General features: G+C 32.9%; 2 protein-coding genes and 1 long non-coding RNA gene across 3 annotated transcripts in view; 2 read left to right on the top strand and 1 right to left on the bottom strand.

Annotated features, from left to right (window-relative positions):
- Positions 1-1029, bottom strand: part of LOC106332323 (non-specific lipid-transfer protein-like protein At2g13820) — a 4687-nt gene extending 3658 nt beyond the window's left edge. The window contains exons 1-2 of the mRNA XM_013770790.1: positions 631-1029; positions 394-549 (exon numbers count right to left, since the gene is read on the bottom strand). Coding sequence (XP_013626244.1) covers positions 394-549; positions 631-991 — 517 coding nt within the window. The 5' untranslated portion in view covers positions 992-1029. The remainder of the gene's footprint in view (positions 1-393; positions 550-630) is intronic.
- A 1947-nt stretch (positions 1030-2976) lies between these two features.
- LOC106332829 (non-specific lipid-transfer protein-like protein At2g13820) lies at positions 2977-4049 on the top strand. Its single transcript, XM_013771318.1, has 3 exons — positions 2977-3387; positions 3478-3525; positions 3673-4049. Exons 1-3 carry the CDS (start codon positions 3069-3071, stop codon positions 3810-3812), a joined length of 507 nt encoding a protein of 168 aa, XP_013626772.1. The 5' UTR covers positions 2977-3068; the 3' UTR covers positions 3813-4049.
- A 6129-nt stretch (positions 4050-10178) lies between these two features.
- Positions 10179-10682, top strand: LOC106334394. The gene is made up of 3 exons (XR_001268603.1): positions 10179-10255; positions 10384-10464; positions 10646-10682. It is a non-coding gene; the product is annotated as an uncharacterized LOC106334394 (long non-coding RNA).
- The last annotated feature ends 897 nt before the right edge of the window (positions 10683-11579 follow it).

The raw sequence follows: 11579 nt of genomic DNA, 5'->3' as shown, positions 1-11579 counted from the left end.
ATCTCCATTGTCTTGAGACCTTAACCAACCATGCATGTTTGTCCCTTGTAGTGGTATCTCCATTGTCTTGAGACCTTAACCAACCATGCATGTTTGTCCCTTGTAGTGGTATCTCCATTGTCTTGAGACCTTAACCAACCATGCATGTTTGTCCCTTGTAGTGGTATCTCCATTGTCTTGAGACCTTAACCAACCATGCATGTTTGTCCCTTGTAGTGGTATCTCCATTGTCTTGAGACCTTAACCAACCATGCATGTTTGTCCCTTGTAGTGGTATCTCCATTGTCTTGAGACCTTAACCAACCATGCATGTTTGTCCCTTGTAGTGGTATCTCCATTGTCTTGAGACCTTAACCCACCATCTTGTTTCTTATTGCTTCATTTTTACACTTCCTCCGTCATCAGACGTAGGAGCAGCACCGTCCACGGTTGGTGTAAAAGGTCTGGTTGCATCAGACTGTGGTGTCTGAGCTGCTGGCGTTGGCTCTGGAACAATTGGAGTTGTTGCTGGACTTGGAGACATGGCCGGTCCAAATGTACCAGCAGGTCCTATTCCAAAAAAAAAAAAAAACTCTTATCAATTTATTGTCCAAGCCAACTAATTACGTTATGATGTTATTGATTCTTTACCAGGAGCAGCAGCTGGAGCAATGTTGGCGTTGCATTGAAGAGGAACTCTAGGCATGTTACAAGCACGTGGAAGAGAGACGGCGGTTGTACGGTTAATCGGAATATTAAAAGAAACACTTCCTGTGACAATAAGACAGAGACATCCCATTCCTCCCGTAGTTAAAGACCTCAACGAGTTACAACAATCAGAGGAAGGTGAAGTTCCGTTGGTACTGCTGTTGGTTAAAATGCTCATACAAGGTCCAACGGTGGTCATCATAGACGGCGTACATTGGCTAAGCGGCGGTTGCTGGCTGCGAGCCGGCAAAGCTAGCACTGCGAGTAAGGCCACGACAATGGTTACAACCGGGATCTTCGACATTGTTGATCGATAAAAGCTTTGTTTGTTGTTCTTTTTGAGGTTTGGGTTTGAAGTGGATTGTGATGAAGAAGTGGGATTTGTTATATAGATAGACAAAAGTGGAGGGAACGAAGGAAGTGTGTATAGGTCAACTACTTTAACTAACTATGTTTTTTTTTTCTTTATTATATTCGTTAGTTAGTGAGATGGCAAATGGGATGCGTACACGTGTGTAGCGTGTAGTAGGTAGCTGCCTAATTCGTCTCGGGATTGTATTAGATGAACCAACCACTCTCCCCCACGGTTGGTTCTGTTTCGGTAAGTAAGCAAGACCTCAAATGAAATTCCATTTAACTTTAAGCCCAATAACCAATGTTTTTAAACCAATCGGATGCGGAACCGGACGACTTACTTGGTCGCTGGGTCACTGCGGGTGAATCACGGATTGATAAATTAAATAATTTTATTATATAATAATATATTAGTTATGTAAATAAAAATAATAGAAACTAAAGTTTTATATTTTCTAAATATTTTTTTAAAACATAAAATAATAGTTTAGATATGTATATATTTTATGTTTAAATTTTTTTAGAAATTAATTAACTTTAGTTTTTATAATTTTATTTTCATTTCACATACAAAATATCAAAAATAGTTTAGACTATTTAAAATTTTTATGTAACAAGGTAAGAGTTATGACATCTAAAAAAATCAAGACATAAAATTCATAAATATTTAAATGTCTAACGTGAATAAAAAATTAAACTTCAAAATCCAAAATAAACCAAAAGCAAAAGATCATTGTAATAAATTGTCAATAACAGAAATAAACTAACAACAAATCACATCAACTAATTTTGGTTCTCTCTACCATTGTTCACTTTATTTTTTTCCGGTGACATAGTGAAATCTTCATCAAAATATAAAAATCACAAATATAAAACTAAAAAAAAAGCCTAACTTGTTTTTTTTTGTCAGCACCTAACTTCTTAACTATAAACTTAGAATATAAAACATAATCTAAAAACATAATTAAAAACTAAAAAAGAAGTAAAAGTTATTTATTGGTTCAACCGGTGGTTCAACCGGTATCGGGTTCCGGGTTTTACTGAATTTTCACGTGTTTTTGCGGGTTTCTAAATATTTAGTTTTTCATAAAACCCAAACCGGATTTTTTCTGGGTCACCGGATTTACCGGTTCAACCGCGGATCCGGGTCGGGTTTCAAAACACTGCCAATAACATTCTCTTGAGTCGAGACAAAATGTTCAGCTTACAAAAGTAACAAAACAACACAGACACATGTTCTTAGCAAAAGGTTTTGGTACATTAATCATTAGATAAATTTTACACTTGATGTAAAAAACAATTTAAACAATTTTTTTGGTTTTGAATAAATTTTACATTCATTTTGGAAAAAATGTGAACGATTGAACACTTGTCATTCATTCATGCCTACTAATTTTTTTCTTATTTCAGTTAATTTTATTCTGATCTTCTTAGTATTATTCTATACGGTCGACCAATGGAACTTTCCTTTAACTTGAACACGGCAACCTTAAGACTAAAATAGTTCACGACTTTGAAACATATGTTAATCTAGAGACAAGAACGTCCGAAGACTTGTAAAAAGATGATGTCCTAAACTGACTTTCCGATACCTATTAAGCCAAGTCAAACAAAACTACAAGAAATGGTCTCCAAAAGAAATTTGGAATTAAAAGATTTTATAACAATCACTGTATTACACCTTAAATCAAATAATCAGGGAAGTAGTTCAACAACCCAGCGGCAGCCTAAGACCGTCACCAAATACCACTGACCCAGGACAAACGGAACCAGTTATGTTCATAACCCAACACTTTGTATCCGAACAGATCAAATACTCAACAGAAACCGTTAGAAAAGTAAGAAAAAGTTGGCCACCAAAATCAAGTCATCACCTCTTGTCATTTTCAAGTTTCAACTCCTTCAATTCCCTATTTATATCCATCATCAAGACTCCACAAATCCAATCAAACAAACAAAAAAAATCCAACAAAAATTAAAAAAAAAAACTCAAAAGGATTCTTTTCAAAAACATCTCTCAAGAAAACATGAAAACAGGAATGGGTTTAATGTTGCTTACAGTTTTCATGGCTGTGATGTCTTCTACAAGAGTCTCTGCTCAGTCAAGTTGCACGAGCGCGTTGATCAGCATGGCACCATGTCTCAACTACATAACCGGAAACACTACCTCTCCTTCTCAGCAATGCTGCAGCCAGTTGCGTAGCGTAGTTCAGTCTTCTCCTGACTGTTTGTGTCAAGCCCTCAACGGTGGAGGATCTCAGCTTGGGCTCAACATTAACCAAACACAGGCTCTTGCTTTGCCAAGGGCTTGTAATGTTCAGACTCCTCCTATCAGTCGCTGTAACGGTAAGAATTTTCAAAAGAAAATCACTTATGAAGATTGTTCCAAACCAAACACTGGTGAATCTTATGGAGTATGATTACACCTTTTTGCAGGTGGTGGTTCTAATGCTGATTCTCCTGCAGATTCACCAAAATCCTCAGGTAAATGACTTTAAACAGATGTAATGAAAAAAACATCAAACTCATTATATTAATTTATTATGCTTTTGAGTCTAGACGTTCTTAGTCATTCAAACAAAGAATAAACTCTTTGTTATCTAATGAATCCATCTTGGGGGTCTTTGTTAGGACCAGGAAATGGATCGAAAACCGTACCAGTAGGAGAAGGAGATGGATCATCGTCTGATGGAAGCTCTATCAAGTTCTCATATCCTCTTCTTGCCTTCCTTATTGCGGCTTCCTACATGGCAGTCTTCTTGAAATACTGATTTTCCCGAATTTCCCCTATCCTATCCACGTTTTTCCTGAAACCGATTAAGCTTTTATGCCACTTAGATTGCATTCTTTATTTGTTCCTATTTGTTCACATTTTGTTGTGATTAAGTATGATCTATTATTTTATGTTCTCTCAATCCCTACTACTCTCCGGTGATATTGTTTGTAGCAACGGAGAACATGTTGGATCTCTTTACCTTTTACAATAAATATTATTTTTTTCGAACACATTCTAAAGAACAGAACATCAGCTCTCTGAATAAATATTGGTTTAGATGGTAGATTATGGGTAAAAAATATGAAACCCGAGATATGAACTGAAAGACCTGAATCCATATCTGAGATGTAAAAATAGCCGTATGAATTTTATAGGTGCACATAATATATTCGAACCCAGATGTTATTAACCGCTCGAATAGGTACCCCAAAAAAATCTAAGAAACCCAAAACAAAAAACAAAAACCGAACCAAACATCCTAATACTATCCAAAAATATTCAAAACCTAAATAAATACCTCAAATATTTGATTTTTTGTTTATTGAAAACCTAATAGATACCTCAAATACTCAATTTCTTGTTAATGATAACAAAAAAAAAAATACTAGAAGTGTTATAACCTGAATCTGAAATAAGTACCGTTACAAAACATGGTTTGGCATGAGTTACAAAAATTATATGAACGTGAAGTGTTGTTAACCGAATCCGACCCATATTTAAATAATATCCAAATGGGACCTAAGCGGCTTGATCAAGAAATCCAAAAACTCTAGAAACTCCGACTCTGACCCAAACGGATATCCGAACACCTATTAGGCATGGTAGAAATCAAAATGTTTTGGGTTTAAACTCAAGAACAAGAAATGGTATAAACAAAAAGATATCCTAAAGGGACCTAAGATCTTGTGCCAGTTTAACATGAAAGAGAACATACTTCCAAATAGGCCATTTTAAGCGGCAAGTATAGTTATTTAATTTACTAACTAGATCTCGATCCGCGCAACCGCTCAATTTTTTATTTTCATTTATTTTTATATAAACATTTTGTTTTCAATTCTAAATTGGTATATATTATAATATATACGTGTCTATCAATTTTTAAAACATAATAAGTTTACGGTATATTTTTTTAATTGAATAGATTGGTTCAAACTTTCACATGTATTTGTATCTTTTTCTATATATATATTTTCGGATTATTATTTTATTATTAAAATCATAACTATATATATAAAGATTAATAAAATATTGTTTTATTGTCATATTAACATTTCACAAATTTAGAAATTTTTGTAAAAATTAAACTTTTCGCTTTATAGTTTTATATTATTGAGTAAATAATTAAACATTTAGTTTTTGTTTAATTTTTAAAATAAACTATATAGTTTAAAATTTGTTTTCATTGGTTTAAGGTAGTAAAGATTAATCATTGTTAGATAATATGATTTTTGTTATTTAAAAAAAGATCTTTATAATTTAAAAGTTAACATCGACAAATATTTAAATAATTAACATATGGAGGTATAATATTACAACATTAAATTATATCTATTTATACTATATATAAATCAAATGGATTATCTATTGTTTAAATCCAATTATTGATAGCCCAATAAAAATTTCTGGTAGGTCCAAAATTTAAATGATAAGATTAGAGATTAAATGTAACATTATTTTTTAGGATTAGGTCCATTAGGTCCATTTTAAAAAAAATCACACATGAATCAAGGTTGTGACTTCTGTTTTAATATATAAGATATGAGGCCTAGTGTGAGATAAGCTCAAAGAGCTGGATATAAGAATTCAAGGCAATGTATGCGATGAGAAGAAACCTACAGAAGGCAAAAAGTATCTACCTAAGAACCTTGTATATGTACCGTCACATATCAAAGGTTTAGAAGCCTTATTGTTTGAACCAAATACCGCAGTCTGAAGATAATAAAAGTAGAGAACATTACGTAAAAGAACACATTATGAGTTATCTTTACGCGTAAAGACACATTCTGATTTTAGAGTACTTTAGTTGTACTGTTGTGTAAATTTGTGACGAAAATATCCTTGATTTTTTTTAAAGAAGCAACCATTAGGTAACTTAGTTTTGAGAGTTGGTTCCAGCTGTAACATTTATTCTGATGTTGACTGTTTAGTGTGTTTTTCTACGTAATTCTTTATTTTTTAGCAACAAATAATTTTTTAGTTAAAATCAATTTTTCATAACCCTACATATTTAATCCATAATCATTTTCTAATTTTGAAATATGTATATATATAAGTATATACAACTAAAATAAATAAAAAATCTCTTTATTTTGATATTCATATGTGTATATTAATATTTATATTAAAATTTTAACTTTAGTTAACATAGTGGAATGTCGTGGATGTGTCTGTGGTGGATAAGACATTGGTGGTTAGGTTCATGTTTATGTGAGACAAAAATGTTGTGGATGTGTTTGTAGTAGATAAATCAGTGGTGATTAGGTTTATGTCTATGTGTACGCAATTTAGTGGACACTGTTTATATCAATTGTGTGGACGTCATTTGATGAACACACATGAGTTTAATTAGGTGGCATTGCATACAATATATCAAAGAGAATCTCATCTGGATGGTCAAAGTTGCATTCGTGAACTCTAGCAAGTTCTTCTTCATTCAAAATATGGTAGAACGAGTCATGCCACATCATTCATTCTCTGAATATTTAGTGGAGCAATATATGGACGGAGAAAGTACTTCTTGAATAAGATTCATACGCTCATAACATCATTTAGATACATTCAACGTCGATTACAGAAGTTCGTTATTCTGATTATCCTCTGTTTTAAAAAAAAATTTGTCGTGAGTAACTTGTTTCTCTTCAGCCTATGTTTATACTCTCCACGATACATTCATCCATGAAATACTCACATACATATTCATGAGACACCATCCACGACACACTATCAACGAAAAACCCATCCACTATACATTCATCCATAAAACACTGTCCACAAATCACTCATCCATGAGTCTTATAGATGATAGGAAAGTTTTCAGATATCTTTGAATCAGTGCACATGCTCTCATACATGGTTCGTAAGAACACAAATAGCCAATTGCATAGCTTCTTTATAAAATATTAACATAATTCTTTATAAAATATTAACATAATTCTCTTGTCCACAGGTATCTTGTCCATAACTATCTCGTTAACAGAGACTCTTACAAATAATCTGTTTTTTTTTCTTAACTTGTTTGATTCTCATATATATAAGTTTTAAATTTTAAATCATGATACAAGAAAGAGATAATATGAAAACAAATTACCAAGAGGGCTAATTACAAAATCTATTTGATTATTTATGGAAACATAGATGCATTTAAGAAGATGGAAAAGCTAATAATAACCTTCGTGACCCAGATGACAGAGGATTCAGATTTCCATATACATCAGCGAGGATCGCAGAGGACAAAACAGAGATGAACGATGTATTTTGAGCAAATTTTTCGGTTACCACAAGATCCATAGGCAACCCATTTGATATTGTCGGCGTATACGACACATCTATCATCCGTTGTTGAATTTGGGATTGGAATTGAAAAGGTTGTTTTGAAGCTAGAGAAGAAAGATAGATATAGTGTTCTTAAAAGGCAACACAAAGAAGAGTTGTCTAGTTAAAGGTGTTTTTTTTGTTTTGTTTCGTCTGTAACGAATTAATTTTTTAGTTGAAGGGTGCTATGGTCTTTAGACAGCAAAAAAGTGTATAGCAACTCCAATGTAACCTTTAGTGTAATTAGAAACTGAAAAAGTGTCTGCGAAAGTAAATATTTCATAAGAGTATACGATATAATTTTGCGGTCGATCTGTTATGTTTTGTTCGTTCTAATATTTTTGCTTCTCTGGATCTACACAAATCGTAACTGACATGGCGGCATCTATTATACAGAATAGACTTTATACGTTTCAGATGGATTTTGTAGCGTACATTGAAAATTTATGATTTTTGTAACGTCATAGTGTCCTATATATGTGTACATATTTGCGAAATTTTGTGCAAAAAAAAGAGAGTTAAAAGTCTGAGAAGTACATGTCAAAGAGCACGCATGCGTCTTGAACAGAAGTCATGCATAGTATCGTCAAAATGATATGCTGAACATTTCTGGTCCTATCAATCTTAAATGTGTGAAATTCATACTCAACTACTTGCATATATAACTTTTAAAAAGTTTTCGTCTACATCATATACAATCCTTGAACTTTGCATAAACTCCAATTTTTTTTAACCTGTGCGTTTACTAAAAATTGTTCACACGAGGTTTGCGTTAAGCTATATATCTATTAAATTTAATTTTTTTTATTAATGATTCAGGTAGATTGTGACATAAAAAATTCCGGCTGCAGGTTAATACTAACCATACCAGACTTTTTATCATTATTCCAACCAACTTTGACTATAAAACAGCACCAACTTGCAAATACTCCATATAAATACAAGATCCGTGATTTTTATATAACCGCATGATGTAGGAATCAAGAACTTCATTGGAAATGGTATAAGTCATTATAGATAAGTTGCCAAGTTTTATTATTTTCACATTTTCTATCCGATAGTAGGTACTAGTATCATTGATGTGTCCTTGTCAGTTTCATTGATGTGTCCTTGTCATTTAAAAACAAACTCCCATGTTGATTTGAATAAAATATGGGTTTACCCCAATTGATGATAGACACATAAACACATCAAACCTTTAATTAGTGTTTTGAAAACCGGATCGAACCGGTCGGACCGTGACTCAGTCTTCTAACTGATTCCGGGTTTGAGTTAAACCGGCCAAACTCAGTAAAACCGGTGACCCGGTTCAATATTAAAATCCGGTTTTCTCAATTAAAATTAAAAAAAAATAAAAAAAATTGCAAATTTTAAAATATTTCATTTAAAATCATATTTTTAAAAGTATATTTCCAAATAAATTAGTTTTCATTATATTTTTATATATTTTTAAGTTTTTATTTATTCATGTATCAATTTTAGTTAGATTTTAGAAATGATATAAATTTTTATAAAAATAATTGTATATATATAGATATTTAATTATTTAAATTTGATTATAATTTAAAACCCGGTTGAACCGGTTAGACCGGTCCGACCATTGATCCAGTTACAATGCCGAGTCAATATCCGGTCCGGTTTTCAAAACATTGCCTTTAATTGTGTTTGTTACACACTTGTTTTGTTTTTAATTATAACAATTTGAATAGATTGGGACCAAGTAAACCACCTCTCAATTGCAAAAATATCGGATCTATTGGCGTAATTAAATACATAATACATCCAAAAATGAGTAAGTTCATTGTGTTAGACCAAGATTGTTTGGGATCCTTAGTTGGATTTTTAAGAATAATAAGTGATTTAATTAAATGAAAAGAAAAGAAAAGAAAATACAGATTACCGATCCTTAACTAACATGTTTTGTGACCGATTATTAGAAGGGTTTTTCACCCACGTGTCAGCACATGAGGCAAAGTAGAATGTTTTTGTATTTTCTTTTGCGACGATCGTCTTCTGCTAATCGTCTTCTGGTCTTCTCCGCCACAGTCTTCTCGGCTTCTCCGTCTCTGACGATCGACGACTCTGACGATCGACGACTCTGTCGACACACGCTTCGTCACAAGTTTTTTTATTCATAACTTAATCAAGTTCTCTCATTTGTTATCGTTACCTTCGCGAAGGTCTTTTCGTTAAAGCTTCGAAAAGCGACGATGGGTTTTGTTCAGCTCCTTCGATCACTGAATCAGACGAGAAGCCAAAACCCATTTACTGGAAAGTCACGAATCCAACACTCTCTCACACCTCCAAGGTTCGAAATGTTTTTCTTTACAACGACCGTAGTCTCTAGCTTCGTGTCATTGAAAGTTTGATACTTTTGTCGCTTAACTTCTATTTCTTGTTAGAGATTGGTTTAGTGCTTAGTCCAAGAGAATTTCAAGCTCTTGTATTGCAAAATAGCTCTTAACTTCTAGAAGATCATATTGGTGCTGACATAGTAGATTAGTTTTCCCTTTCTGTATATTTAGATTAGTTTTCGTCTCTTTTATAAAAAGTTGTCCCTTTCTGTATATTTAGATTAGTTTTCTAATTTAAATTTGATACCGAGCATTCTGCATTTGGATGTTTGTAAAGTGTTTTAGCAGAAAGTTTCTGATTTTTGTAGACTTGCCGGGTTATACAAGAAGTGTATACAAACGAAATCATGCGTTAATAACACCGGAAAGTCATGTTTACAGCCCTTTACCTGACTGGTACGTACATCTCTTTTCTTTGTTTTGATTGCTGCACAAGACTACTAGTCCTTGAGCTTAATTGTTGCTTCAATTGACAGGACAAACACATTAGGGGCGTATTTGATCACACCTGCAATGGGTTCCCATTTTGTCATATACTTTGCCAAAATGAAAGGTCTGTTATTATTATCAAGTTCTTTATATTCTTCTTCATTAGGTTGTGTGGTGTCACTAAGTTAAGATTATCAAAGAGAAATCTTTTTCTCAGAAGGCATATCTGTTTTTTTTTCTTTTTTTTGTAAGTGTGAGTAAAGCTTGATTCTTTTTCGGTTTGTCAACACATATGGAGTTTTGCTACTGCTACTAATGACGATGCTGGTGATGGTACGATCACTCCACTGCTCTTAAAACGAGTGTCTATGTGCTGTTGTTGTTCTTGTTTCATATTTATGTTTCATATTTTGTTTTAGTGGTTTAGGTGTGTGTTGTTGTTGTTCTTGTTCTTGTCCTGTTGTAGTTCTTTAAGTAATGAAAAGCTCGTGACTTTTGGTTTCTCTTGTCAAAGCTGCTCCACAGACCAAACCTATGGATTCTCCACAGCTCTTGTCAAAATTTATTATTCATCGTTGTTCTAGTTTTGGAGAATTGAGTTTATATTCTTGTTCATGCAGGTCATTTATCGGATTAAGCTACCAGGACCTGCGATACTAGGAGAGGTAATTTCAATTGTTCAATTTGTATTTGTCATCGTAGGCGAATCACTAGGAGGTCACATCAGAACTCACATGAACTCGCTTGCAAACTTTTGTAGTCATCAATCACGGACTTATAAAGTTTTGTGTCTATAAAAACTTGTGAACTCTTGTAGTCTTGTCTATATAAACTTTGTATACCAAACTTTTATTCACAACACTCTTCTTCATTCATCACGCATCTTTTCTCATCACGCATCTTCTCTCAAGTTCCTTCTCAAGTTCTTTCTTGAAAACAAGTTTCCTTCGACTTGTAAACAAGTTTTATAAAAAAATTGCATCTCATGGTTTCTTTTTTTCAAAACACTTTTGAGGGATCACTTGATGAAAAATTTGATCAACATTTTGATCAAATCTTTGAGAATTTTTCCATTCATTACTTTTGAGAATTTTTCCATTCAAACTCGGATGTCATTTTTCGAATTATTCTCGATTATTGTATTAATCTTTGTTTTTATGTTTTTTTAATCTATGTTTTAAATGTTATCTTTTAATATGTTTTTTTAATAAATAAATTTTATCTTATAAAAAAAGTTTAATAATTTTTTAAAAAACCCTTAACTAAGAAACTCCCATTGCACCATTCAAAATGAAACACTACAAGAAAACAGCAAGGATACTGAGGGAAAAAATTGTCGGAATTTCGTCGGAATAACGTTATTCCGACGACATACCGACGAAACAAGTCCTCGAAAATAATTCCTTGGAATTTCTTCTTTCCTCGGAAATCCCTCGGAATTTTCCGAC

The sequence above is a fragment of the Brassica oleracea genome, chromosome C3 (genome assembly GCF_000695525.1).
Source record: "Brassica oleracea var. oleracea cultivar TO1000 chromosome C3, BOL, whole genome shotgun sequence".
In the NCBI taxonomy this organism is placed as follows: Eukaryota; Viridiplantae; Streptophyta; class Magnoliopsida; order Brassicales; family Brassicaceae; genus Brassica; species Brassica oleracea.
The sequence above is the reverse complement of the archived record's forward strand: the minus strand, read 5'-3'. Positions and strand labels throughout refer to the sequence as shown.

Excerpts from the sequence above, each read along its gene's own strand:
- LOC106332829 (XM_013771318.1), top strand. The coding sequence starts at position 3,069 with ATGAAAACAGGAATGGGTTTAATGTTGCTTACAGTTTTCATGGCTGTG. Across the intron at positions 3,388-3,477 it reads TCCTATCAGTCGCTGTAACG|GTGGTGGTTCTAATGCTGAT; the intron begins GTAAGAATTTTC and ends ACCTTTTTGCAG. Across the intron at positions 3,526-3,672 it reads AGATTCACCAAAATCCTCAG|GACCAGGAAATGGATCGAAA; the intron begins GTAAATGACTTT and ends GGTCTTTGTTAG.